The sequence below is a fragment of the Mus musculus genome, chromosome 10 (genome assembly GCF_000001635.26).
Source record: "Mus musculus strain C57BL/6J chromosome 10, GRCm38.p6 C57BL/6J".
Classification (NCBI taxonomy): Eukaryota; Metazoa; Chordata; class Mammalia; order Rodentia; family Muridae; genus Mus; species Mus musculus.
The window spans coordinates 26,854,815-26,879,117 of NC_000076.6; the positions used below are offsets into that span (position 1 = coordinate 26,854,815).

General features: G+C 39.0%; 1 protein-coding gene across 3 annotated transcripts in view; it reads left to right on the forward strand.

Annotated features, from left to right (window-relative positions):
• The window catches only part of Arhgap18 (Rho GTPase activating protein 18), a 146,241-nt gene that overhangs the window by 82,407 nt on the left and 39,531 nt on the right, over positions 1-24,303 (forward strand). For 2 of the 3 annotated variants that reach the window (XM_006512885.4, NM_176837.2), the window contains exons 4-9: positions 60-123; positions 5,743-5,918; positions 15,107-15,272; positions 17,859-17,950; positions 22,343-22,420; positions 24,077-24,236. In XM_006512885.4, the coding sequence (XP_006512948.1) occupies positions 60-123; positions 5,743-5,918; positions 15,107-15,272; positions 17,859-17,950; positions 22,343-22,420; positions 24,077-24,236 (736 nt within the window). Of the gene's footprint in view, positions 1-59; positions 124-5,742; positions 5,919-15,106; positions 15,273-17,858; positions 17,951-19,283; positions 19,447-22,342; positions 22,421-24,076; positions 24,237-24,303 lie in introns of all 3 variants that reach the window. The other variant, XR_001779622.2, reaches the window with a different exon arrangement.

Genomic DNA, 24,303 nt, shown 5'->3' on the forward strand with positions numbered 1-24,303 from the left:
ACTGTTTTCTCTATTTGTGAGTTCTCTCAATGACTAAGTGGCTCCTCCTCTCTGTTCAGCCTCCAGATGACTCAGACTTGCGGTCAGTCAGAACAAACGAAAACAAAGGCCAAGGAAAAGATGGTATGTTGGACTTGTACTCCTGGTTGTCTTTTTAATTACTGTAATAAATACTTACAACTCTAACATATTCCCTTCAATTCTACTGAGAAACTTCTATGAAAGTACTAATGTAATGAATGATTTTGAATAGAGTTGGCCCTTTATCATTTTTCCCATCTGATCTCAATGTACATATACATCTTCATGAATGCTTATCATATTCACAGTGGCATGCAGAGCTTTTTGCTTCATTCAGCATACTCAAGAATTATTCCTGGCTAATAACATTTTACAGATGAAAGACCTGACTTGGAAAGCCATGCTTCCCACACCATGCCTCTGGACTGTGGAGTTAGTGCCCTGTTCATGAAAAAGCTCTAAATTCATAAATGGTTTTGTTTTCAGAAATTTTAGAGAAACCTATAAGAAAAAGAGATTATCTTTTAAAAAATGAATTACAATTCTCCTTTTCATGCATTTCACATTAAACATTTATTTCAGAGATGAATTAGAAATCAAAATGAATACAAAGATTCTATTAAGCACCATGGAGAAAAAGTTTACCGTTCTTGTGTTTATAAGAAGGGAAAGCATTCTTAGTTCAGGCTTAAAACATGAGTCTACTAGCTACTTAAACACTGACACAGATGAACTGTGCATTTACATTCTCAACTTAGTATCTGAGGTATTTGTACATCACTGTATGGCCTTGGGCTTTCAAGTAGCAGGGTGAAGGAATGGCTGTCAGATAAACTAGAGGCCCTAAGAGCATTCCGAACCTTTGTCTAGAAATCCCTCTTTAGGACAGAGGTATATGAGGAGGTTTAGAAATCTGAGAACATGTCTAACATCTTTGTTTATTTAGAATTTTCTCAGTACTTCTCTCCTGTATCACCACATAAAAAAATAACAGCATACACACATCATGAGTGTGAGCACACATACATATATGAGCACCACATTTCTGAGTACACACACACACACACACACCACACTCACCCCTATGAAAACACTCTTTTCTGTCTCTTCTGTGGAGCCCTCTGTAGCAACATGTGCTGTATCAGAATGAACCACTGTGTATCAGTATTTCCCCCTGTCTGTGTGCCAGCAGACACTGAAGTGGCACGCAGGCTGGCAGCGCCAGACTTAGCCTGCTGGAGAGCTGGGTCCTCAGAGACACAGACAGATCTTTTGTGCCAGTGTCAATATGCTTTGGAGAAGAGTGACTGCCAGTTGCTTAACAGATATTGAGGAGAACATTGTCCTTTCTTCGTGTTTCCGTCTCTTGCCAGACATCATAATGTAGGCTATAGCAACAAAGGTTCTGTGAGACAAGTCTGTTATATGAGCGCTCTCAGGCTGAGATTGCAGTGGGCAAGAGAGATGTGACAACTTGTAGCCCGATTTATATCTGTTTCTGCTGGAAGGGTAAACAGTAGGAAGCAAGCTGCCAGGCAAGTCACCAGGTAGCTATTGCTACATCAGTTTGGGACAGGGCCCACTCGTTTGCTTATCATGAACTAATGGCGTTTCAAGCACTTTGGAAAGTTCAGAAAGAAATTGTCCTAGATTTATGCCAGTCTTTGTTGTTGTGATAAAACTATTCAAAAGCAGCTCAAGGGAAGGAAGCCCTTATTTGGCTTGCATGTGACACAGTCCATCATCCAGGGAAGCCAAGGCAGGACCACAAGCAGAGACCAGAGGGGGATGGTGTGGTTTTTGTCTTCCTCCCAGGATCAGAGGAAGCTATGTTTCTTATTCAAGTTGGGGACACCTACCAAGGGATTGTACTGCCAACAGTAGGCTGAATCCCCCACATCCATTAGCAGTCAAGGAAATGTTCCACAGGCCAACCTGATAGAGGCAATTCCTCAATTCAGGTTTCCTCTTCCCAAGTGTGTTAAGTTGACAATTAAGGTTAGCCATCACCTATAGGCAAGGAAACATTATCCGGAGATTGTAAAGCCAGGCTGGTTCTGGTTAAATCTGAAAACACCAGTGTCTAATGTAAATGTTTTATCTATACTTGACTTTTTATTCATCCAGAAGTACGTGTTTGAGGGCTGGAGAGGTGGCTTCAGCAGTTAGGAGCACCCTGGTTCCATTGACTGGACCCACAACCATCTGTAACAACAGTTCCATGGAGTCGTCTGGTCTCTTCAGCGCACTGCATACATGTGGTGCACAGGCAAACACACACAAAACACCAATACAAATAAAATTAAAATAGACCTTTAAAAAGAATTTCAAATTAAAAACTAGTAGACTTTGAATGCTGCAAGTACTGTCACATTTCACATTAATCTACATTCTTCACTTTTCATAAAACTACACACCTCTATGAAAGGCCCGTTACTTGTACTTATTTATATATATTAATTAATATTTACCATTTTTCATAGTGATCTATATACTTTTAATTTGTATTTCTATGAGAGAAGAAAAGTATTTTTTTTTAAAAAATAGATATTTCTATTATTTTGGATAACTGGACAAAATTTTTTTAAAGGAATTATATAACTTAGACTTGTTGCCTTCCTCAAAATCAGAAAGGACTGGGGGATGGTTCAATCACTAACGAGCTTGCAAGTAAAATGCTGCCCTTACAAGCATATGAGCACTTGTGTAAGGTTCCCACAGACTATATAGAAAAGCCAGATATACACAATGCTCCACATACATGTGTACATATGTGTGAGTCCATGTGCACAAATGAATGGATACATATAAACATAGAAAAGAGGAAATTGGACTATAGAAATTATATGCACTGGGAAGGCCTAGACGTGTGGGTCCCTAGGTTTGCTACCGGCTATTAATTAAACTCTAGGCCAGTGACCCCAGGACACTTGTCCCAAGAGTAAAGCAGACAGAGGTGAATGACATTCAGGTTTTCCTCTAACCTCCACGCACATGTGCACACATCTGTGAGTCTACTCATGCTAGCCCCTGTATTCGAGCATACACACCCAGACACACACACACACACACACACACACACACACACACACACACACAAGGATACTAGAGTAAAGAAATTATATTATGTACACTTGTGGGCTTAACAGGCAAGGAATTCATCCTTTAACTTCTCCGTATGGGTATGATGGAGCCAGCATTTGTCTTAGCCACATCGCTGTCTATCTCTAGCAGCGACCACTGTCACCCACAGTTATTTTCTCTGTCCCCTCCCTGAACTTGGTTTCGCATTTGAACTGCGGTTTGCACAGTTTGTGCTTTTTGTTCTCGTTGCCCTGTTTTCTGGAGGAAATCAATTTGTTTTAAGTGTGTTCTGCATGACTCCAGTTTGGATTCAGCACAGCATGTTTATTTTGGTCTGCACGAGGAGGGTATGATTATTGTAACTGACATCGAAGCATTGAAGAGAATCATTTCTAAATTCTTGTCCACTGACATCCAGCAGCTGAAAGTAGCTTCTAATTTACAAAAATGGCTAATCATTTTTTTTTCATTGAATGGTTTCCTAGGAAACCAATAATGTATTCACAGCAAAACATATAACCATATAAACTAATGGGAAAATAAAATTAGTATTTGTTTTGACATTTACGATACTTTAAAAATTAATCATAAAAGTTATTAAGTATTCTACTTAAAATTGTCACAGACTATTGAAAAACATAGATGGGAGCAGATAATACCATCACTGAGTTTTCTACTTGACGTGGGCACATGTTTGCATGCTCGCCTAACTAAAAGCTTGCCTGAAAGCCAGCTAAGCTGGCTCACACTGAAAATCTAGGCTTTCTGTAGGTTTCACCTTTGCTATAGAGAGGCATTTAAACAAAGGCAAGCCCTTACTGAGCCCCATGTGGCTGTGCTGCAGCACGGTCATGAAGCTGGCTCTGCTCCATAGTCGGGATGAACAAAATGGGATTCATATCTAATTCTTAATTCTATTTTGATTGGAACAAAAGGATTTTTTAAAATGTTTTATTAAGCATTGACAAAAATTGTTCTGAGCAGTGGCCTTTAAATGATATATATATACCCCTGGATTTCTGACATGTATTTATTACATGTTTAAAACTAATTGCGTCTTGTATCTTTTTGTCTTACAGTGTGCAATATTAGTAGGCAAACAAACAAAGCACTGGGTTTGGTTTTGGTTTTGGTTTTGTTTTGTTTTGGTTTGTTTGAGACAAGGTTTTCGTTTTGCTCAGCCAGCAAAGTAAATCACTGTTTGGATTGGAAGCAAGAACAAATCATTCTCAGGTGTGAGTTTACTTATTTATTTGGGGTTTATTAATTTTGTTTGTTCACGATTGTGAATTACATACTGTGTATCAGTATGCCTACTATTATTGTGTATATGTATGGTGCATGTGTGTGTGTAAATGTACATGCTGCCGTGCACATGTGGAGGTCAGAAAACAACTTTCTTGAGTTATTTACTCTTGTGAACACGTATGATGCGTGTGTGTGTTTGCGTATGTCTGTGTAGACATGCAAATGCTATCATCCACATGTGGAGGTCAGAGAACAACTTTCCTGACATAGTTCTCTCCTACCCCTCGCTGTCCGATCCAGGGAAGGAACTTGGCTTATGAGGCTTGCATGGCAACGCCTTTGCTCTCTCAGCCACCTGGCCAGCCCTACTTTTGTGTTTGGAGACAGATTATCCTAGCCCCTGTGGCCTCAGAGTCACCATGTAGTTGAAGATGACCTTGAATTCTTGATTTCTTAGCTTCCCTCCTCAGTGCTGGAGTCACAGGGATGAGCCACCATGACAGGCTCTCTCTTTTCAGTTCATGGCATCTTATTATAAATTATTATAAATCAGTGTTTGGTAATGGAAAGCAATACCAGTGTTCATGCTAGCAGTTTTCTAAAGTGAGTTGTAAGAAAAGAGAAAAATTTACCAAGGCAATTTGGAAGTGTGTTCTTCCTTCCCAGTAGCTGTTGTTTTTATCAAAGAAAAAATTTCAACATTAATTACTTCCTAGAGGATCAGCAGCAAACAAAATAAAAAGGACCAAATAAAAATTTGAAACTGCTGATGGCAAATACCCACAGCTTCTTTGACTCACACTGGAAGAGGCTTCTATGCTCTTTAATAAAATCAGGTACAAAACCTGTTGGTTCTTGTACCAGGCACCTCCAGAGCCCACTTTCGGAGTGATGAGTTGTTGGCATCAGCTGTTGTTTTGGAATTTTTACCATGCTTCATAGGTAACATTCCAGGGCATGGAGGAGGCCTGCTCTGAGATGTATTCCACTCTGAAGAAGGTTTAGGAAAGGCACAAGGCAGAGATACAATGTAGTGCCTCTCTCTCTCTCTTGCTTTTAGCTCCTCAGTTCAGAATGAAGCAGTGGCTGCCTCTACTAACCTTTATGAGACTTTCCACTGAGTTTGATGTCTTCTGGTAGTCTTTTGAATTTATACCCAGTCTAAAAACTGTGACCACAAAGAATTCCCAGTTGGACCCTGGTTTATCAATCACTTCTCAGCTTTTACACCATGAACCAGTGTTATAATCCCTTGAGTAAACATTTTGTTATCAAAATGACAGTAAATTGTTGCCTAGAGAAATGAATATTCTTCCCAAAGTTCTGTTTAATATATTGGAAGTTTTTAAAATAAAAGGCATGCAGTTGAATTGTCTTTTTTTCTCCTAGATCAGCCATCTAGTGGGGCTGTCGATAGCAAGGAGCAGATCTCACGGGTGCCTGAGGACACACCTGCCTCTGAAACAGACATCAATCTGGAGGTGTCATTTGCGGAGCAAGCTGTCAATCAGAAAGAGTTCAGTAAGGAGAGGACGCAGAAGATCAGCAGCAACGACTCTTTGCCCGTATGTAGTGCACATTCAGATGGCTCTAAAAGAATTTCTGTTTTGGTTTTTCGAGACAGAGTTTCTCTGTATAGCCCTGGCTGTCCTGGAACTCACTTTGTAAACCAGGCTGGCCTTGAACTCAGAAATCTGCCTGCCTCTGCCTCCCAAGTGCTGGGATTAAAGGCATGCACCACCACGCCTGGCAAGAATTTCTTTTTTGCAAACTTTGTAGTTTTAAAATTTACAACCCACAGAAAAGTTGGTGGCATAACATTCCCATCAACAGCTGATTGAACAGTTGTTAATGTTTTTCTAACCTTTCCTTCTACATCTATTTAATAGATATACATTCATTTGCATTTTGAGATTTTTTTTTCAAGGCAATTTGAAATAGAGTTGGAGATGGAGAGATGGCTCAGTGATTAAGAACAGTGGCGGTTCTTTGAGGATCTTCATTTGATTCCCAGTACTCACAGGGAGATTCATAATCAGGGCTACAGTTTCAAGAAATTAAATGCCCTCTTCTGTTTTCTGTGGCACCAGGCATACACATAAAGAGATGCACAGACATACATGCAGCCAAAACACCCTTAGACACATAAAAAATAAATATTAAATAAATGAGTAAAGGCTAAAGTGTTGAGATGGAAGAAGTTAGATACTAAAGTTGTAGTTAATATTTAACCAGACAGGAAAACTGGCAATTTTGATATGAGCTTCTTATTTCTACACACCCCATTAAGATATGAAGAGGGAGTATACATTGCATTAGTTTTCTTATATTTCTTGGTTCCTTAAATTGAGAATTTCCTTTTTTTAACATTTTTTAAAAGAGTTCATAACACTAGGAAAATTGTCTGGTCATTTCATCATGATTAGATACAGGCTAAACATTAAGCCAAAACTGCTATGTGTCTGGAGGGATACAGGCTTCTCTTTGGTTTGGAGGCTTTGTCAATACGTTGGCTAACCAAGATGCCCCCCCCTCTTCTCATGTTGTGAAGACACCTTCCTTCTCTACAGTGTATGCTAGATTAGTCCTTGAAATGGGGCCGTCCTATCTTATATCTCACTATGCAATAGTTTGGTGTCCACGCTACCCTTTTCCCGAACAATATTTAAGCTGAGCTTTGAGATACATTGATTGGCTAATCCTGTTGTCCCTCCTAAGTTAATTGGCAGCCCTCCTACTCCTTTCAGCTTTCCATACCTCTACCTGCTGACTTTCTCCATTAAGCATTGTATAGATGCTAGAATTTGTCTTTGATGGCCACCTTGCGCAGTGGGACCCTGCTGCTGGTTCCTCTGCTGTTTCATGGTGTGCTCCTCATTCCATCCCTTCTTAATTTCCTGGTGTAGCATGCTCCAGGATCAGTTTGTCACTTTCTACCTCTTAGACATGAAAGCAGCTGGATTTCGAAGAAACGGATTTCTTTTAGGGAATGGTATTTAGGACCTGCGCCTTCTGGGCAGAGTGTTCTCTATGCAAATTTTGTTCCTATACTTTAAAGCAAAGGCAAAAAAAAAAAAAAAAAAAAAAAGAGTAATATAAGAAAGTTCTAAATACTTACCAAACAGCCTCATCGTCGCTAACATGGCCACCTCTGTAACTCTGTCCACTTCCCTTTTCTGTGTTATTTTGAAACACGTGTCTGAATTTTGTTTATCATCTGTAAAGGTTTGTATTGCTCAAAACAAAACAAAACAAAACAACAAAAGAGAATCAGAGGTTTTAAAAAACTGCACACTGTGTAGTCATTGCTATACCTCTAAAATGTTAACAAGTTTTAATCTCAGATACTCAAGCTTTCAAATTTCAAATTTTATCTCAGTTATCACGAGTTTCTACAGTTTGAGAGCCAGGCTCCAAAAGAAACCTACTGGGTTTGGTTGATATGCCATTTAGAGTGTCTGACTTTCTTCATGTTCCCCTATCCTTCTGTTCCTCTATGTCCTCTTCTGCTTTCCCATTCTGTCTCTCTTTCCTTTCTGTGTCTGTGTCTGTGTCTGTGTCTGTGTCTGTGTCTGTGTCTGTGTCTGTGTCTGTGTCTGTGTCTGTGTCTGTGTCTGTGTCTGTGCCTGTCTCTGTCTCTGTCTCTCTCATTTTACTACTTATTCATTTTCTACTTGCCTGTCTTTTGTTGTTCTAGGCTCCCTCACTTCTTTAAACTTTCTTTTTTTTCTTGTCACATGCATATGCATATTGCACATGTGTGTGCATGCCCATGTGTGTGTAGGTATATGCATATGTGTACAGGTGTGTGCATGTGCGTGTGGAGGCCTGAATATATTTGTTGTTGTTGTTTTGGCTTTGTTTTTGTTTTTTCTAGACAAGGTTTCTCTGTGTAGCCCTGCCTATCCTGGAACTCATTGTGGAGACCAGGTGGACTTCAAAATCAGAGATTCATCTGCCCCTGCCTCCCAGAGTGATTCGATTAAATGCAAGAGCTACCACTGCCCATTAGAAGTCTTTAAATCTTTCTTTGTCCTTAGCTTTTGCTGGTAAAGGATGTTTAAGTCAAGCCCCAGCTGAAGCAGCTAATCTGGTTACCTATCTTGCTGGAAAGATCTCCTGTCTCAGTCTTCAGGAGCTTGGATTTTAAGAAAGTCCTCATACCCTCTCTCTAGATCTTCTGGTCCCCTTTCTTGTTTAGAAAGCACTTTCCCTCCTGTGCCATGTCCCAGCCCTGTCAGTCAGTGTTTATTGAAAGAACCTTGTTAAATTCAGGTGAGTCTCACCCTCTGACTCCTTTTGTCCACACAGTATAGTTTCATATCTTCTATGTGTTTATAAACTAGTTGATATCAGTTATACTAGATTTGGGTTCCTGGGTTTGATTTGATCTAGATACTTTATATATGTGGTCACATGCTCTCTATCAACAAGTATCTGTTTATCTTTTTTGTGTAATTAAAGCTTTGGTTCAGAGCCATCCCTGACTCCATTAATTTATTAATGATCCAAAAAGATGATGTTCTTCTAGTATTTTCTTCTTTTTCATTTATTATCCTGGATGTTTCCTTTAAGAAAACAATTATCAAGATGGTTTGGTTTTCTATTTATGTACGTTTTCAATTTTTATTTTTGCTTCTCTGGCTTCTGTTACCAGTGACCAATTCATGTTTGTGTGTGTTTATAAAAACGGTCTCTTAATCCATAAATTCATACATGTTTAATGATACCATGGGAAAATATCTCTGGACTTATCTAATGTATTTTCTGCTCAAGACTTAAAAGTATCTCCATTAGCAAGCATCCCTAGTCCTGTGAAGTAGAAGTTGACACCTCTGCCTTGGCCACTATACTGTGAGTGTTCAGGTGTCTGGGCTGGTTTTCAATTGGGAAACCTGTTCCATGGAGATGTAGGTTTCTATCTTCTTTTCTCCAATGCTGAGAAGCATAGCTCTTAGAAAATGGCAGCTGACAGTGTGTGTACTGTCACAAACACCCTTGCTTGTTTATTATGCATTAATATGAAACATGAGAATGAGAATGCCAGAGCTGGCCGTACTCTGTGTGAGTGCTTCAGAATGCTTTAAACTTCCATTCCTCCAGCCATGTGTGGCCTTGTATATGTCCCAAAGGGGACTTGATACAGTAAAGCTCTGAACTGTAGCTTTTTAAGGGAGATTATTCTCTGCATGATTGGGTTAATTTGCTTTGGTTTATTCTCAATATTTAAAGTTTGCTTTTTTTTTCCAAACTATTTTATTTTCTAAGAGTATGAAATAGTTGTATGACCCAAAAGACAAATATAAATCAAAGTAAAATAATTGTAGCTTCAATCTTTGACTGACCATCCTGTTTAGGCCCTCTTTTATATATATATATATATATATATATATATATATATATATATATATAACTCTTTGGATTTATTTATTTTAACATAATTATTTATACTTTTATGTGATGAGTGTTTTGTTTGCATGCATGTATGTGTACACCATGTGTATGCCTGGTGCCCACACAGGTCAGAAGAGGGTGTCAGATCCCCTGGAGCTGGAGTTACAGATGAGTATGAGCCACCATGCGGGTGCTGAAAACCAAATCTGCATCCATTGCAGAGATAGATACCAAGTGCGCTTCACCAGAGCCATTTCCCTCGCCCCAGAGCTCTTTTTATTTTACTGTTCTGTTTTATCTGGTTTCCTACAAACAATTGCTCACTGCTCATGCTTTTCTCTGTCTTGGTTCTATTTTATTTTATTTTATTTTATTTTATTTTATTTTATTATCTTAACATTGTCAGGGCTCCTAAGATGATAATGCAAAAATCCTTTCCATTTCTTTTTCTGCATGTTCTCTTCTCTACCGTGAGGCTGAATCATGGTTTCTTGATTGGTTCTTAGTGACAGGCATGGGGTTATTTCCAAACTTTCTCATAAATTTAAAGGGATCGGTTTTCAGGGCTTAGTGGGGAAAGTAGAGGAGTTTTTTAAAATGCTTGCATAAAGTAATGATCCCCACCCCTGATGCTCCCTAAAAAGAGCAGAACTGTCAGTGTGGCAGAGTCCTTATCATAGAGGATGGAAAGCCCTGAGCTACCAGAGGGGAGAATCTAACTAAACAAAATAAAGGTGTTAACGGTTTTTCCATTGCCACCCTGAACAATGAAATAAACTATGTTTAATCTTCGTGTGAGGGTTTTAGAAATAAAGTCCCATCTCCCATTTATTTTTTTCTACCCACTTACTTTGTATTTGACTCCCTTCTTGATGTGTGCCTGTTGTGCCAAGCTATGAAATACCTCTTCCTTATCCACCTTGTGTTGTTTCATGCTTACCTGGGAAACCCTCATCTGTCTCAGAAGAGCTCACCTTTCATCTCAGTTTGGCTGGACTCTCAACTCGGTCCATCAGATACTTGAAAGTGCCTTTTTGTTGATCAGTACCATACTTGTGGCGACTGTCAATCATCTGTGCATTTGGTTTTCACCTGCACGCACCTGTTCTCTGTAAGCATGGTTCAGAAATGCCTTCTATGTGTGGGCATGCAGTATAGGTCCCACAAGTCCTTATCATGGTTGGTGAAGTAACTGTTTGCTGGTGCCACACTAATCATGTGTCTAAACAGATAGAACCTTAAGTTCCAATTTGTCACTACACTTCTCTTCCCCTGTAAGTAAAATGCTATACAAAATGAGCTGCTCTCTGGTGACCTCATTTCTTACCCTCTTCCCTTTTCGGGCAACACTAGGCAGCCTTTGTAAATTCTTTATGGGCTCACAGTGGACTCACGTTTCTTCTCTTACACTTGGAGATCATGTTTAATATCAGGGTACAGCCGTTTGCAAACTCAGCTACATGTCCAGCAATGATACCTGTCGCTCATTCCTAGAGAGACCTTTGTGAGGTAGATACTAGTTTCTAAATGTGCAAGTAAGTTAGGTGATGAGGCATGCTGGAGCCTGGCTTTGTGAGCAAGTACTGCTCTTAACTTCCAACTTGAAGCTGGAGTGGGAGTGGTTGATGAGAAAAAGAGTCAAGTTCAATGTTACTGTTAAAGTCTAAGTGAGGCATTGCCATCACCTGCCATGCTGCACAGCCTGCAAGAGAAGGGTCCAGTTGGGGAGAACTCCCTCATCAATTTATGTTGTCCAGAAGCCCTGACAAACTTATGCATTCTGAAAATGTTTCCTTCTACTTCTTTTTTAAAAAGACATTATTAAAAATATATATTATTCCAGAGGTAAGGCACTTTACTCTTACTGAAACTTCACTGTTTCCTCGTAGCAAAGGAACTCTGAATCTTTCAGTCTACTAAACACACACACACACAAATAAAATGACAGAAAACTTCATAAATATTTAAAACAGCCTCTATGAATTAAACATTGGGATAAAGAGCCAACTTCTTTATTAAGCACAATGTTTAAATAAATAAATAAGCAAGCCCGTGACATATATTGCTAGGTAAATGAAATGTTTGTACTAATAACATTTCAGGTTTCTCTAAACATTTACCTTGGATAATACTTTTATGTAATTATATTACATGGCTTATTAGACCCAAAGCAAGTGAATTTAATGAAACACTTGAACTGTTGTTTTTTAAATGTGTAAATGAATAGGTAGAGTTGGTTCAGCTGGTCTGAAATCAAAGCCATTAATAGAAGCACAGAACTGTGTGTGAGAAAAATGGGGTGTGTCTTTTGTGGGTGCTGATGTGGCTTAGGGACAGGTGCTTGTCCAGCATGTGCAAGGCCCAACATTGCTTTTAACAAACAAAAGCTTATAAAATGTGACAGATCATCAGGGAATGTAGAACATTAGAGTGGAGAATGCAAGGTAGAGGGGCACCCAGCTAAAAGGAATGGCTTAGTGGAGGCAGGGGGATTTTGAATGTGTATCCTGTCTGGGCTGCAAGGAGACCCTGTCTTAAACAAAACAAAACAAACCCAAACCCAAACCAACAGAAGGACACTACTGGTGAAGCCATCCTGTCTGTGTCAGGTGTGGTGGCATTCGTTCACTAGACTATGACAAAGCACCTTAAGGCAAAGACTGGAGAGGTGATCAGGATGTAGCCCTGCTCCAAGTGGCTCACTCCATCAACTTAGACCATCTCTACCTGCCTGGTGGGTGAGGAAGTGGAACAGTACAGCAATGCTGCCTGATTGGGCAGTCAGATGATGATGTCATCCACGTGGCCTTGCTCACAACTTCCTAAAAGCCTGTTTCCCCACTTAGAATATGCCCCATTCTTACTCCAGGAGAACTTTATGCAGAATATAGTGAGATACCATCTAACAAATATGAGTATTTCTCTAATTTTTTCTTCCTGGGCCATAACATGCATGGAAAAACAAACAAAAACCATTTTAAAATTTTTTTAAAATTCACTGAAAAAAGAAAAAACCAACCAGAGTAGTAGATTAGGCATGGAGGCACAGGACTGCATCTTAACACTTTGATGGAGAAGCCTGTGGGGATCAGAAGTTAAAGGCAGTCTTGGCTCTACGGGAGATTTGAAGACAAGCTTTGGCTATATAAGAGACCATGTCTCAAAAATCCCATATATTTGGTGTAAATATATGGTGTGTGTGTGTGTGTGTGTGTGTGTGCGTGCGCGTGTGCTGTGTGTGTGTCTCTCTGTGTGTGTCTCTGTGTGTGTCTCTCTGTGTGTGTGTCTCTGTATGTGTGTGTGTGTGTGTGTGTGTACATACATGTGCACTTAATACTTTCTGAATGCTTACATGCGTCCCTCTACCTGTGAGGCTAGGTAGAAGGATCTATGGTATCTCTACATTTTACAAATGAAGGAATAAGGAATAGACGATGGCATTATATTTATATGTGTTTTTTCTCTCTCTCTTTCCCTCTCCCACTCATTTACCCCCAGTATATCCACTTCCCTTCCATCTGTCTGTCCCTCCTTTCCCTCCTTTCTCCCCTCTGTCTATTTCCTGGGCACTAGGAGATGAGTTTGTCCACCATGCTCTTCCTCTCTACTGCTGTGGACTGAAACCATAAGCAAAGTCAATGTTCTCCCTTAAGTAAGATTTTGCAAACAATTTGCCACAGAGATGAAACCCTAACCCAGCCAGTAGGGAAGAGACAGTCCCCACTGTGTACGGAGGTCACATGAATGAATGCTTAAAATGTCCTTAGACTCTACCTTCTCTAATGGCCCTTACTGTTCTGTTTAATATTCTCAGAGGAAAAGAATGTACTGAGAGGAGGTCAGAAAGACACATTTTCTTTTTTGGTAGACACTCAACCCTCTGGAGTTAAGTGTACTAGAACGGCTACCCAATCTCCAGAAGTTGCTGATGTTAACAATTGCTTTATGTTCGACTAGAAAATGTTTGCTCAGATATTTATCATCTCATAATTCCATTTTGGTCTCCAGATTATTTAAGACATCAAAAACTTTTGTATGCATTAATTAACCTATGGATATAGGCAGCCCTGAAATCATTATGTAACCCATGTTGGCTCAAAACTCACAGAAATCCTCTGGCCTCATCATTCTGAATCCTAGGATTAAAAATGTGTGCTACCATGTCTGGCACTCTTTAGATATTTATTATATCAGAAATTAAAATTTGACTGTGAAACTATATCTCAGTAACACATTATTGTTAACTATTATTGTCATGAATACCTTTTTAAAATCAGAAACAGCTAATTTTTGCATTTTGTATGTTAGAGTATACATGTCAGTTATTTCTGGAAAACTCTATACACCCAAGAGAGAATTGGTGTGGCAAAGAAAGAAAATATGTCTTACTGTATTATTAAGATTAATTTGGGGCTCATAAGCTTGGCCTCTTGGACTAAGGTACCCACAAGATTCCTTCATCCACACTTAGAGAACAGATGATTCAAGTGGAATGTATTGACTGTCCTAAGCGACTCAATGAAGGAATTCAGGGTAATCAAAAAACACTCTTGATGTCATGATTTTTTAACTAAAAAAAACTGGAAAATGATCATTGTTTTATTCAGTAAACATGGTGGGTCTGTAATTTGTATTAAATATGGTTTATTTTGTGTTTTGTTTTCTTATATGTAATTGTTTAATGATAAAGGAGGCTGCGTCATGAGGAGATAAGCTTTGAGGAAGGTCTACCAAACAGTAAATTCACCACTTATAGACCTGTCATCCTGGGTAGCATCTGGGCCTGTGCATGTCCAACAGCACAGCTGTGGTAGCAGCAGACACAATAGTAACTTAGTTGTATTGACAGTTAAAACCTCACAGTGCCCTGAGTGTGGGGACCTTCTCGTTCTCCCTTTCCTCTTTCTCCCTTCCCTCTTTCTCTTTCTCATCCTAATTGACAGAAAGAATAGTTCCTCAGTTGCCCAATCCCATAGCTAGTCAGTAGCTGGAAAACTGATAACCCTCTGGCTCTAAAGTCTAGCTTCTCTCACTCTAATGGTGGCTAGCTTTTCTTTGTCAAGCTTACTGGTTCTTAATGACAATTTAGAGCACATCCTGAATGTGGAGGGTACCTGCAACATCCTAAGTTCACCCTCATGGACACAGCTCTTCTTTCTCTTCCTCCTATTTATTTTTGGCACGTGATCTAACCTCTCTTCCTCTTTGAGCATCCTCTCTTTGTTCCCTGCCTGACACCTATCATTTCTTGCCATAGTTAGAATGCTTTCTCCTTTCATTACAAAAGGGACAAGAAGAGATGGATACTGATAACCTTTATTTTTTTTAATTAATTAATTGCTTTTTTTTTTTTTTAAAGAGTTTCAGACTGCCAAAAGATAAAACAGGTACGACAAGGATTGGAGACTTGGCACCCCAAGACATGAAGAAAGTTTGCTCTCTATCCCTGATTGAACTCACTGCCCTGTATGATGTGTTGGGCTTGGAATTCAAACAACAGAAAGCTGTGAAAATCAAAACCAGAGGTAAAGTTAGAGTTGCTTCCCAGGTAGCAAAAATGGATTTGAGTCTTGTGTGCTATTCTTTGTGGTCCAATGGAACACAAACCAAATAAATTTGAGACTTGAGTATATCTGGAGTTCAAATTCTCAACTACTTTTTTTACAAACCAATAACCAGAAAACGTAGAACCGAAATATTTAATTCCCAGGAAAGTGAATTGAAATTCAAGAAATTATCATGCTCATGGTTTCCTCTTTAGAAAACTGTATGTTTGAAGAGAAGTCTTTGGTAAACCTGTCAGTTTTCAAAACCAGATCTTAGAAAATGGCGTTCAAGGGTTTGCTCTTCAATGGTTGCTTTTGTTATTCCATGATAAAATATGAGATAGTTAACAATCTGCCCCTTTGTTCACTCACATTGTATTTTTTAATAAATTTAGCTTCTTGTTTTTCTGTGCTTATAATGTGCACGTGGGCATGCATGCCCTGCAGTGTGCATCTGAGGTCAGAATAATTCTTGTGAGTCTCTTCTCCTTCCACTATGGGTCCCAGGGATTGAACTCTGGGTTCCTGGATTACACGGCAAGTGCTTTGACCTGGTAAGCATTGACCCTACTCTCTGTGGTTTAAGGTATTTGACCTTTTTTTTTCTCTAGCGAAAGCAATGCTGTGTAAGATGCAGTGCAGTACATTGTTTCATTCTCCATGTGCCATCTCGATATTGCAAGCAGCTTTCTTAATCTAATATAGCCACAGACTAATTCTGATAACATGATAAAGAATACACAGCTTTTTCTTTGTTTCTCTTGGTCTGGGAATCCAGGTAATTTCCTACTGACAACGCTTTTCCTGTTTAAGAATCTCTGCTCTCTTGTTTAACCTTACAGGTGTCTCCTAAAGAGGCACTGGGAATGAGGATTATTGAGTTGCTATGGTAACACGAGCCAAGACAAGTACATGCCTGCTTTAAGTTGTAGAGACAGTTTCTCTGAAGGGAAGAAGTGTACCTTTCCTGTCTTTCCTGTGTGTCTTTGTCAAGGTAGACCATAAAGACTGTTCTCTGCTCAGCTCTCTAGAGTATTTTAGCTTAAGGCTTGCAGTGGTGAATTCCTCAGTTCAGTGGCATTTCTGATTTTCCCCAAGTCCGAGTGAAGAATGAAGACTTTAAATGCTTCTGTCAAAACTCATTATGACACTCTCTCCAATTATACAGCAGGAATACAGTTTGAATAGCTATGACTGCATGCCCAAGATCTTCAAGGGGCTATGGAGGGTTTTGCTGTTTGTTTATTTGTTTGTTTAATTTTTTTATACATTTGTGTTTTCTTCTATGTTGGAGAGAGAAATATTAAAATGTTCTTAAAAATTTGACACCCTTTAAATGAAAACCCAGGAAACATGTAGTTTTTAAAAATACATATAATACTTATCTAAGATACTTTTACTCTGGGTGCTTTGATTCCTTGAACATAGTTCTTTCCTTGATGATCAGAACAAAAGGCAATCTATTATTTTTCAAATGGCTTCTCCGTGTCTAATGTCTGCCCTCACACCACAGGTGAGCCCCTACTCCCCTTTCTCTTGCCCACAGATGAATATTACTTCTTGATTGAATATTATATTCCTAAAGGACAGAGCTCTTACATCTGTGGTAACCCTCAGCCCAGAAGAAGGTTGTAGGTGGGAGTTATGTTCATTTAAAACTTAAGGCATAAGAGATGAGTTTAGAAAATGTATAAATATTATCCATCTTCTCTCTCTCTCTCTCACACACACACACACACACACACATACACACACACACACACACACACACACACACACACAGAGAGAGAGAGAGAGAGAGAGAGAGAGAGAGAGAGAGAGAGAAAGAGACAGACAGACACTTAGCGTGTGCTCAAAGAATTTAAATGTTAACAATGCTAGATACCTACTACAATTTTTGGAAGTTACATTTATAGAACAGGGTTGTAAAATTAGCTGAATTCTCAAAAAACAAATAATTATATGTAACTGTATTGGGGAGTGTTCACTGTCCATTCAGTAAAGAGGGGAGGTGTGTTGATGACTGCTGTTTGATTCTATGACAGAAGTTTTCATTTGACTGCACCTTGTCAACTGTTCAAATAGTTTACATGTCCTGACAGTAGTATATTTGTCTTATGCATCAGTTTGTTCTAATTATTTCAGTGAAGATTTGCAATAATTTGTTCAGATACCTATCCCTCCTGAATTGTTTTAGAGAATAGAGTCATGATTTGTTTTGGCCTGTGTCTACCCAGTTGCTTCATGGTATCACCCCTTAGTATAATAATCTGATCACTAAATGACAATGTAAGAAATCTCAGAAAGGGGGGCAGTGTGGGGAGATGGTTCAGTGGGTAAGAACACTGACTGCTCTTCTGAAGGTCCCGAGTTCAAATCCTAGCAACCTCATGGTGGCTCATAACCAACTGTAATGAGATCTGACACCCTCTTCTGGTGAGTCTGAAGCCAGCTACAGTGTACCTATGTATAATAATAAATAAATCTTAAAAAAAAAGAAATCTCACATTTTCAGTCTTTAATACTGGTTGATGGAAGTGAAGAGCTTTTGTTTTCTTGTTGCAGACTCTGGTCTTTTTGGTATTCCTTTAACGATATTGTTAGAACAAGATCAAAGAAAAGTGCCTGGAACACGAATACCCTTGATCTTTCAAAAAGTAAGTAGGCCTGAACTGGCCAGGGCTACATGAATGTTCTTAGGCTAACAGTGGCATTTTTACACTCAGGCTGCTATAATACAGTTTTCCAATTGGTATGCTGATTTATTTTGTACTTTGATTTCTATTCAGGAAGCGAATTTGTTTCAAGGTCTCATAACTTTTATCTCATGGTGATGCTTTCTGTTATATCACTGTAACTATGATTACCTGGCATCATTTTCCTGTCCTATATTAGCTGCCTTTGTGTAATTGAGATTTCAGATCTATAATACATAGGAGCAAGAAACTGTGTATAAATTCTTCAGGAATTGAATCCTCATGAATATTTCATGCGTGTATGCATTTCTCAAGCTTTCCGATGTGCAGTAGGGATGTCCAACTTAATTTACCAGCGCCTACGTGCAGAGTAGGCAAAGACAGCATAAAGTAGAATTAGAAAATGATTGCTAAACTATCAAGCCATTTCTGGAGTCACCACTCAGTTATTCATAAAAGGATTTTCTGTAGCAATAAAAAGAATTTCAGCTCAACCTCTGAGCCATCATTGTGCAGAACAGATTACATTTAATAACATCTAAGAAAACACAGGTAGGAAGGAAAGCCAAACAGCCATGGACCACCCAAGATCTAGATTCTTTGCACTAGCCTCAGTGTATAGGTTTTTGTAATTTCTAGGGATAGTAGAGATGGGTTTTGAGTTGGGCGACTCAGCCAATCGTAAGGCTTGGTCTATTTGGTGCACACTGTTCTGTTCCCCGTCAGTTACCCATGTTAGCCACTTGCTATCCCACTTCTCTTGCCCATTATCCATTGTTTTTCTTATGCTGAATGGATGGAGTTACTGCACAAAGATAGATTCTAAAGCAGTATCTCTACAGTATCTGCCTTAGGTCAAATCCTGCAGAATCAGTAGAGTCTATGTCTATGTCTCTATCTATCTATACCTATATGTCATAGCTATACCTATATGTCACTGCATCTAAACTTGTATCTAGCATATCTTTTGATGACTATTCTCTAGAGTTGTTCTATCATGGCCTGTTGAACCTGTATCTATATTAATAGTTCATAATAGTTATGCAGATAAGATAAAGAATAGAGACTATACATTCCATTATTCTTTTATATATATATTGAAAAATGGAGTTACAATACTAAGATAGACTCTAAAGCTATATCTCAGCAGTGTCTTCCTTAGGTCAAGTTCTCTAGAATCCATAGAACCTATATCTATCTCTCTAGCTCTATTTACACCTATACCCATATCTCTGTCTATGCTTATACCTATATCTATGTGGAAAGGTTTCTTTTAATGATTTTGTTCATGCAGTTAATGGGATCCAGCAAATCTGCTATATGTGGAACAAGACACCAGGAGAGCTACTTGACCAAGAGTTGATGCTGCAGTCCCGAGGAAGAAAGTTTCTTTGCAAATCTCTGACTTTGCTTTTGCACCTTCACCTGATGGGAGGAGGCGCATCATCCCACAGAGGGTGACCTGCATGCCTTAAACTCTGCAGTTTATATATTGGTCACTTCTAAAAAGATGCTGTCACTAAAGCCTCTAGACTAGTGTTTGCCTGAACCTCTGTGCACTACAGTGCTAACCAGGCAGGCATATCTCATGACATAGAATTAGTATTTCAGTTTTGTTCGTATTAAAAATAAAGAGATGACTAAAGGGTTGACTTCTAGTTAGCTTTCCTCAGTTTGCATTTGCCTTGTGTTTTAATAAAGAAACCAGAGAGATGTGTGAGAAGAAGCATCTTTTGATTCTTCTGCCCTTGAACTTGGTGGAGAGGAAGAAACACCTGATTTTCAGAAACATTTCACTCCCAGAATCCAGAGTGTTCATCTTGAACTTTGAAAGGCCAATTTTCAGCGGGTGACACTAAGCAAAGCTTATCTCATATTAGTTAACTTTAGCTTCTACTGCCCTTGCTTTGCCTTGCCTTTTCTCCTAACCCCTCAAAGGCAAGCAGTGGTTTGTGTTCACTGTGAATAGTGGTTCATTTTAATGGTATAGTTTTCAGAAGAAAAATGTTCACTTTATTTAGAAAGTGCATTTTCTGATCAAATTTTCAAATCCAATGTTGTTGTTGTTGTTGTCCCGATGATTCCCCCAAGTCAGTGTTGTGCCAAAAGAGACTGATTTCATTTCTACTTTATAATTCAGTGTTCACACACACGCATACACATATAAGTATATATATATATATATATATATATATATATATATATATATTTATATGTGTGTGTGTGTGTGCATGTGTGTGTGTAGGAGCACCATTAAAATATCAAACACTGAAGTTTCACCAAATAGCACAATTATGTATAGCTGTTTTTGCCTATTTTAGGTCTTAAAAGTTAAAAGAAAGCTGGAATATATTTCCTGTTAATATAAAAGCTAATAATATAGCTAATTAATAATGTAACTAAAATATGTGATTTTCAAAGTGAGAAATAGGAGATAACACATGGTATTGTTTCAGACAGTATACTTCTATAACTCGATGCTGTGATCCAGCACTAGAGACCGCTAGGAAAGGATTTAAACACAAATTCAGAAATGAATCTCAATTAGCATTTTCAAAGCCATAATTTTCTTCTGTATTTAATAAAAGTAAAAGGTGTAGATGGCTAAAAACTAATTGACTTGAGCAACCTGCATTCAACTGGATGTTTTAATAAAGCATGCAAATATTTTATAAGGTGAAATAAAATGAAAATTGGTCATACACGAAACATTTTAATAGCTGGTGTGAAATACTTTATTGAATGATGTCCTTCTAATTTCAAATAATTCATAATTATTTTTACTTTGAGTTCCTCTGCAGTGGTACTTGAAAAATGTGGTCTAGGAAAATTTGAATTTTAAAAATTGATGTACTTCTTTGGTCAGTGATGCCTCACCTAATAATAGTGTATTCTTAGGAGAATTTGAGATTTTTGAATCTCTTTATATCAGAGGCTTTCCTGGTCAAAACTGATTCCCTGGATAGGGAAAAATAGGTGGTTAGGGAAAAGTCACCAACACTTGAGGACCCACTGCTGAATTTGGTATACCTGATTTGGAATCTATAGGGCAGAGATCCATAATTCTCCCAAGGCCTTGTCCCTAACAGACACTTTTATGTGAAAGGGGCAACAGTGCGCTCTATGTGGTCTATGGAGTGTGAGAAACCATTAACAGAGGGTTCCCTGGAGAAAACATTCACTTTCAAATATTCTTTTGCACCCTGGGGGATTTCATGCCCCAAGTTGCACAGAGAACATTTAACTAAGATTGGAGATGCAGGGAAGCCATGTCTGGGTTTTGTAAAGCAGAAGACTTTTAAGAAGGGGGATGGGCTACAGGACAGAAGCACTTAGTGTCTACCTTGTACTTATGAGGAGGCGGTGGAACCTGATTTTCCTATGCATCCTAGAGGATGCTCTGTCTCTGTAAGCTCCACCCTGTACTGCCCAAGGGATGAGCGACCCAGGTTTTGCAACTGGAAGCTTCCTGACGGGACACACCATTCTTAGTTTCTTCACCGCTTTTTAACAATTTACCTCTGTAATATTGCCTATTTGACTGATTTTATATAGTTTTTAATATTTACTCAGTTTTAAAATTATGTGCCTTTGCATGTGGGTACTTGCATGTGAATGCAGATGTCCACAAAGAACAAAGAGGTCCTGCTGATTCCCCCCACCCCCACCCCACCTGGAGTTACAGGCAATTGTGAGCCACCTAAACAGGAGCCAAGATCTGAACTTGAGTCCTCTGAAAGAGCAGTACATAACCTCTGAGCCATTTCTCCAGCCCCATGGCTACTACATTTTCATTTTAATTTATTTTAGTGGTGTCCTTGAGCTAGATTTGTGCCCATTCCTTGAGTGTTAGTATTACTTAGAAGCGCTGCTTGAAAGCATTTTTTTTAAGTTTGCCACCAGAATCTTAAAACGAATATTAGCAACAGTTTTTTTTTCATATAAAAATATTGTTTCCTGAAACAAATTAAGTACAGTATATAAATGTGCAAATACTGGAATTGCATGGCATTTATTTGATTGCACAATGCATGTTGCTGGAGAAGCAAAATAGTGTTCTGAGTTGCTTTTACACAGTGAACATCTTTTCTCTGATCCTGTGGAGAGTCCCAGCTGTTGTGTGAAATTATACATTCCTTTTACAAAAGAGAAAAAGACAAACCTTTTCAAATTTCAACTCAGGTTTTTGTATGTATAGTTTTGAAGATGCCGGTCCCATAGCACTCAGAATCTCATCAAATCCGATTTGCATGCCATCAGAATCAGCTTTCACTTCTTGCAATGGGGGAACCGATGTTGAGCTGTACCTGTTAACAAAGACTAAGATCAAAATGTTTCTTGGCTTATCTGCAGCTGATTTCTCGAATTGAAGAAGGCAGTCTGGAAACCGAGGGCCTCCTACGGATACCAGGAGCAGCCATGAGAATCAAGGTGACTAAAATGCTTCAGTTCTGTTAATGTGCAATTTTGTTGCTTAATTTTGCTTGTGAATTTTAAAGGCCAACTTAGCCTCCCCATCCTTATTCTTGTTAGCAGAGGCGATAAAATAAAATAATAAAATGTCCGAACTTCCACGTTATCATTTCTCTACACACTCCTTCTGGTTTCTATAAGTTTGTATTTTTCCAGATCCCCACGTCACCTATTATAATCCCTTGAGAACGAGAACATCGTGACTCAGAAGGTAGTAGGGAGCTGGGTGAGACAGAGTCAGGATGAGTAATAGCAACGGAGTTTGGATTTTAAAAGGAGAGGGAACAGAACACTCCAGGTGGGAGCAGAGGAAGGCTCTTGACAGGAGCCGCGCAGTTGGCGGCTTTGACAGAAGGAACAGCTTTGGGTAATTTCTAAGAAGGGCAGTTAAGTGGATTCAACTGTGTCAACTGGTCCACCCGGCCTGTTGTCATAGGCCAGATCGTGGCGCAGCCAGCCCCTTGTAAAGGATTTATTTACAGATGATGTGCTGCTAATGGTTGGTCTCCCTACTCCACTGAACCTTCTGTACCCCTTCTTGCCTCTTTCCCCCATTTAGCGTTAATTTCCCTCTTCGTTTCTTCTCTCTCCTTCTTTTCTCCTTCCCTGCTCCTTTCTCTTTCCTCCCTCACTGCTCTTTGACTCCACCCCCCAGTTTCTGAGGTATCAGCCATGCTTCTCACCAACTACAAAAACAATTAGGCAAAAAAATTGGCTAGGATTTGGTTCGGAGAAAATGTGGTAAGGTTACTCTATCAGGAGAGGATGAGCCTCAGTATGTTACTGTATAACAGAGGCTGTAGCTCGATACTGGAACCCTTTCCTAGCACACAGAGGTATAGGGATCCATCCCCAGTGAAACAAAAGAAACAAAACCCACAACCTGTCCTTTGAGAAAGTGGCTCCAGTAATAGACACTTGGAAACATTTTTGACACAATAAGTCTTATGCCACGTTAAAAATGAATCTTGAAAAATAGTCCTCACACACTAAGTTGATTTAGTAGCAGTAGTAGATGGCTTGGCACGTCTCATAGAGTGCTTGAAGTGAGGGGCCTCAGCTTCCACGTTCTGCATGGACTCACTAAATTAACTTGGGCTGACAGCAGAATGGTGGGACAGTGAAGGCAAGTATCTTTCCATATTTCTATGACTCCTTATCTACAGGATTTGGCTTTACATTTCTCAAAGGTAACAAAATTGAGGTAACATCTGTGTAAGATTTGGATTTGTTCATTTTGCTATGTAATATGCCTCTAAATAGCTTTAAAAACATTGTCTTGAATTGTAATTTTTTTTTTTAAATAACTAATGGTAGTGTTTAGGTTACATGCCGAGTAGAAAGTGATTTTAACTGATCTTTTAATTAAATCTTTGCTAATTAAAGTGTGTGAAAATGTTTAAACTCTTTTCTTAACCTTGGGTATAATTTCTTCACTTAAAGGACAATCAAAGTTGGGAACGATATTTTTCTGTGTAACAGAAACACATTGACTTTTGCTATTCAGATATTTCTTTATAGATTAGAAATCTTATAAGATGAAAAACAGATCACACTCTCAATAGGGAACAAACGTACTTACTGCTAATTTCTGTCTCCCCTTGTGCCATTTAGAATCTTTGCCAAGAACTAGAAGCGAAATTTTACGAGGGGACTTTCAATTGGGAAAGTGTCAAACAGCACGATGCGGCCAGCCTGCTGAAGCTCTTTCTGAGAGAATTGCCCCAGCCACTGCTGAGCATGGAGTATCTCAAAGCCTTCCAAGCTGTCCAGAGTAAGTGTTTTCTACCTGGAAGTAGCCTGGGGGTGAGTTCCACCCACGTTAATTGTCTCAGTGACAA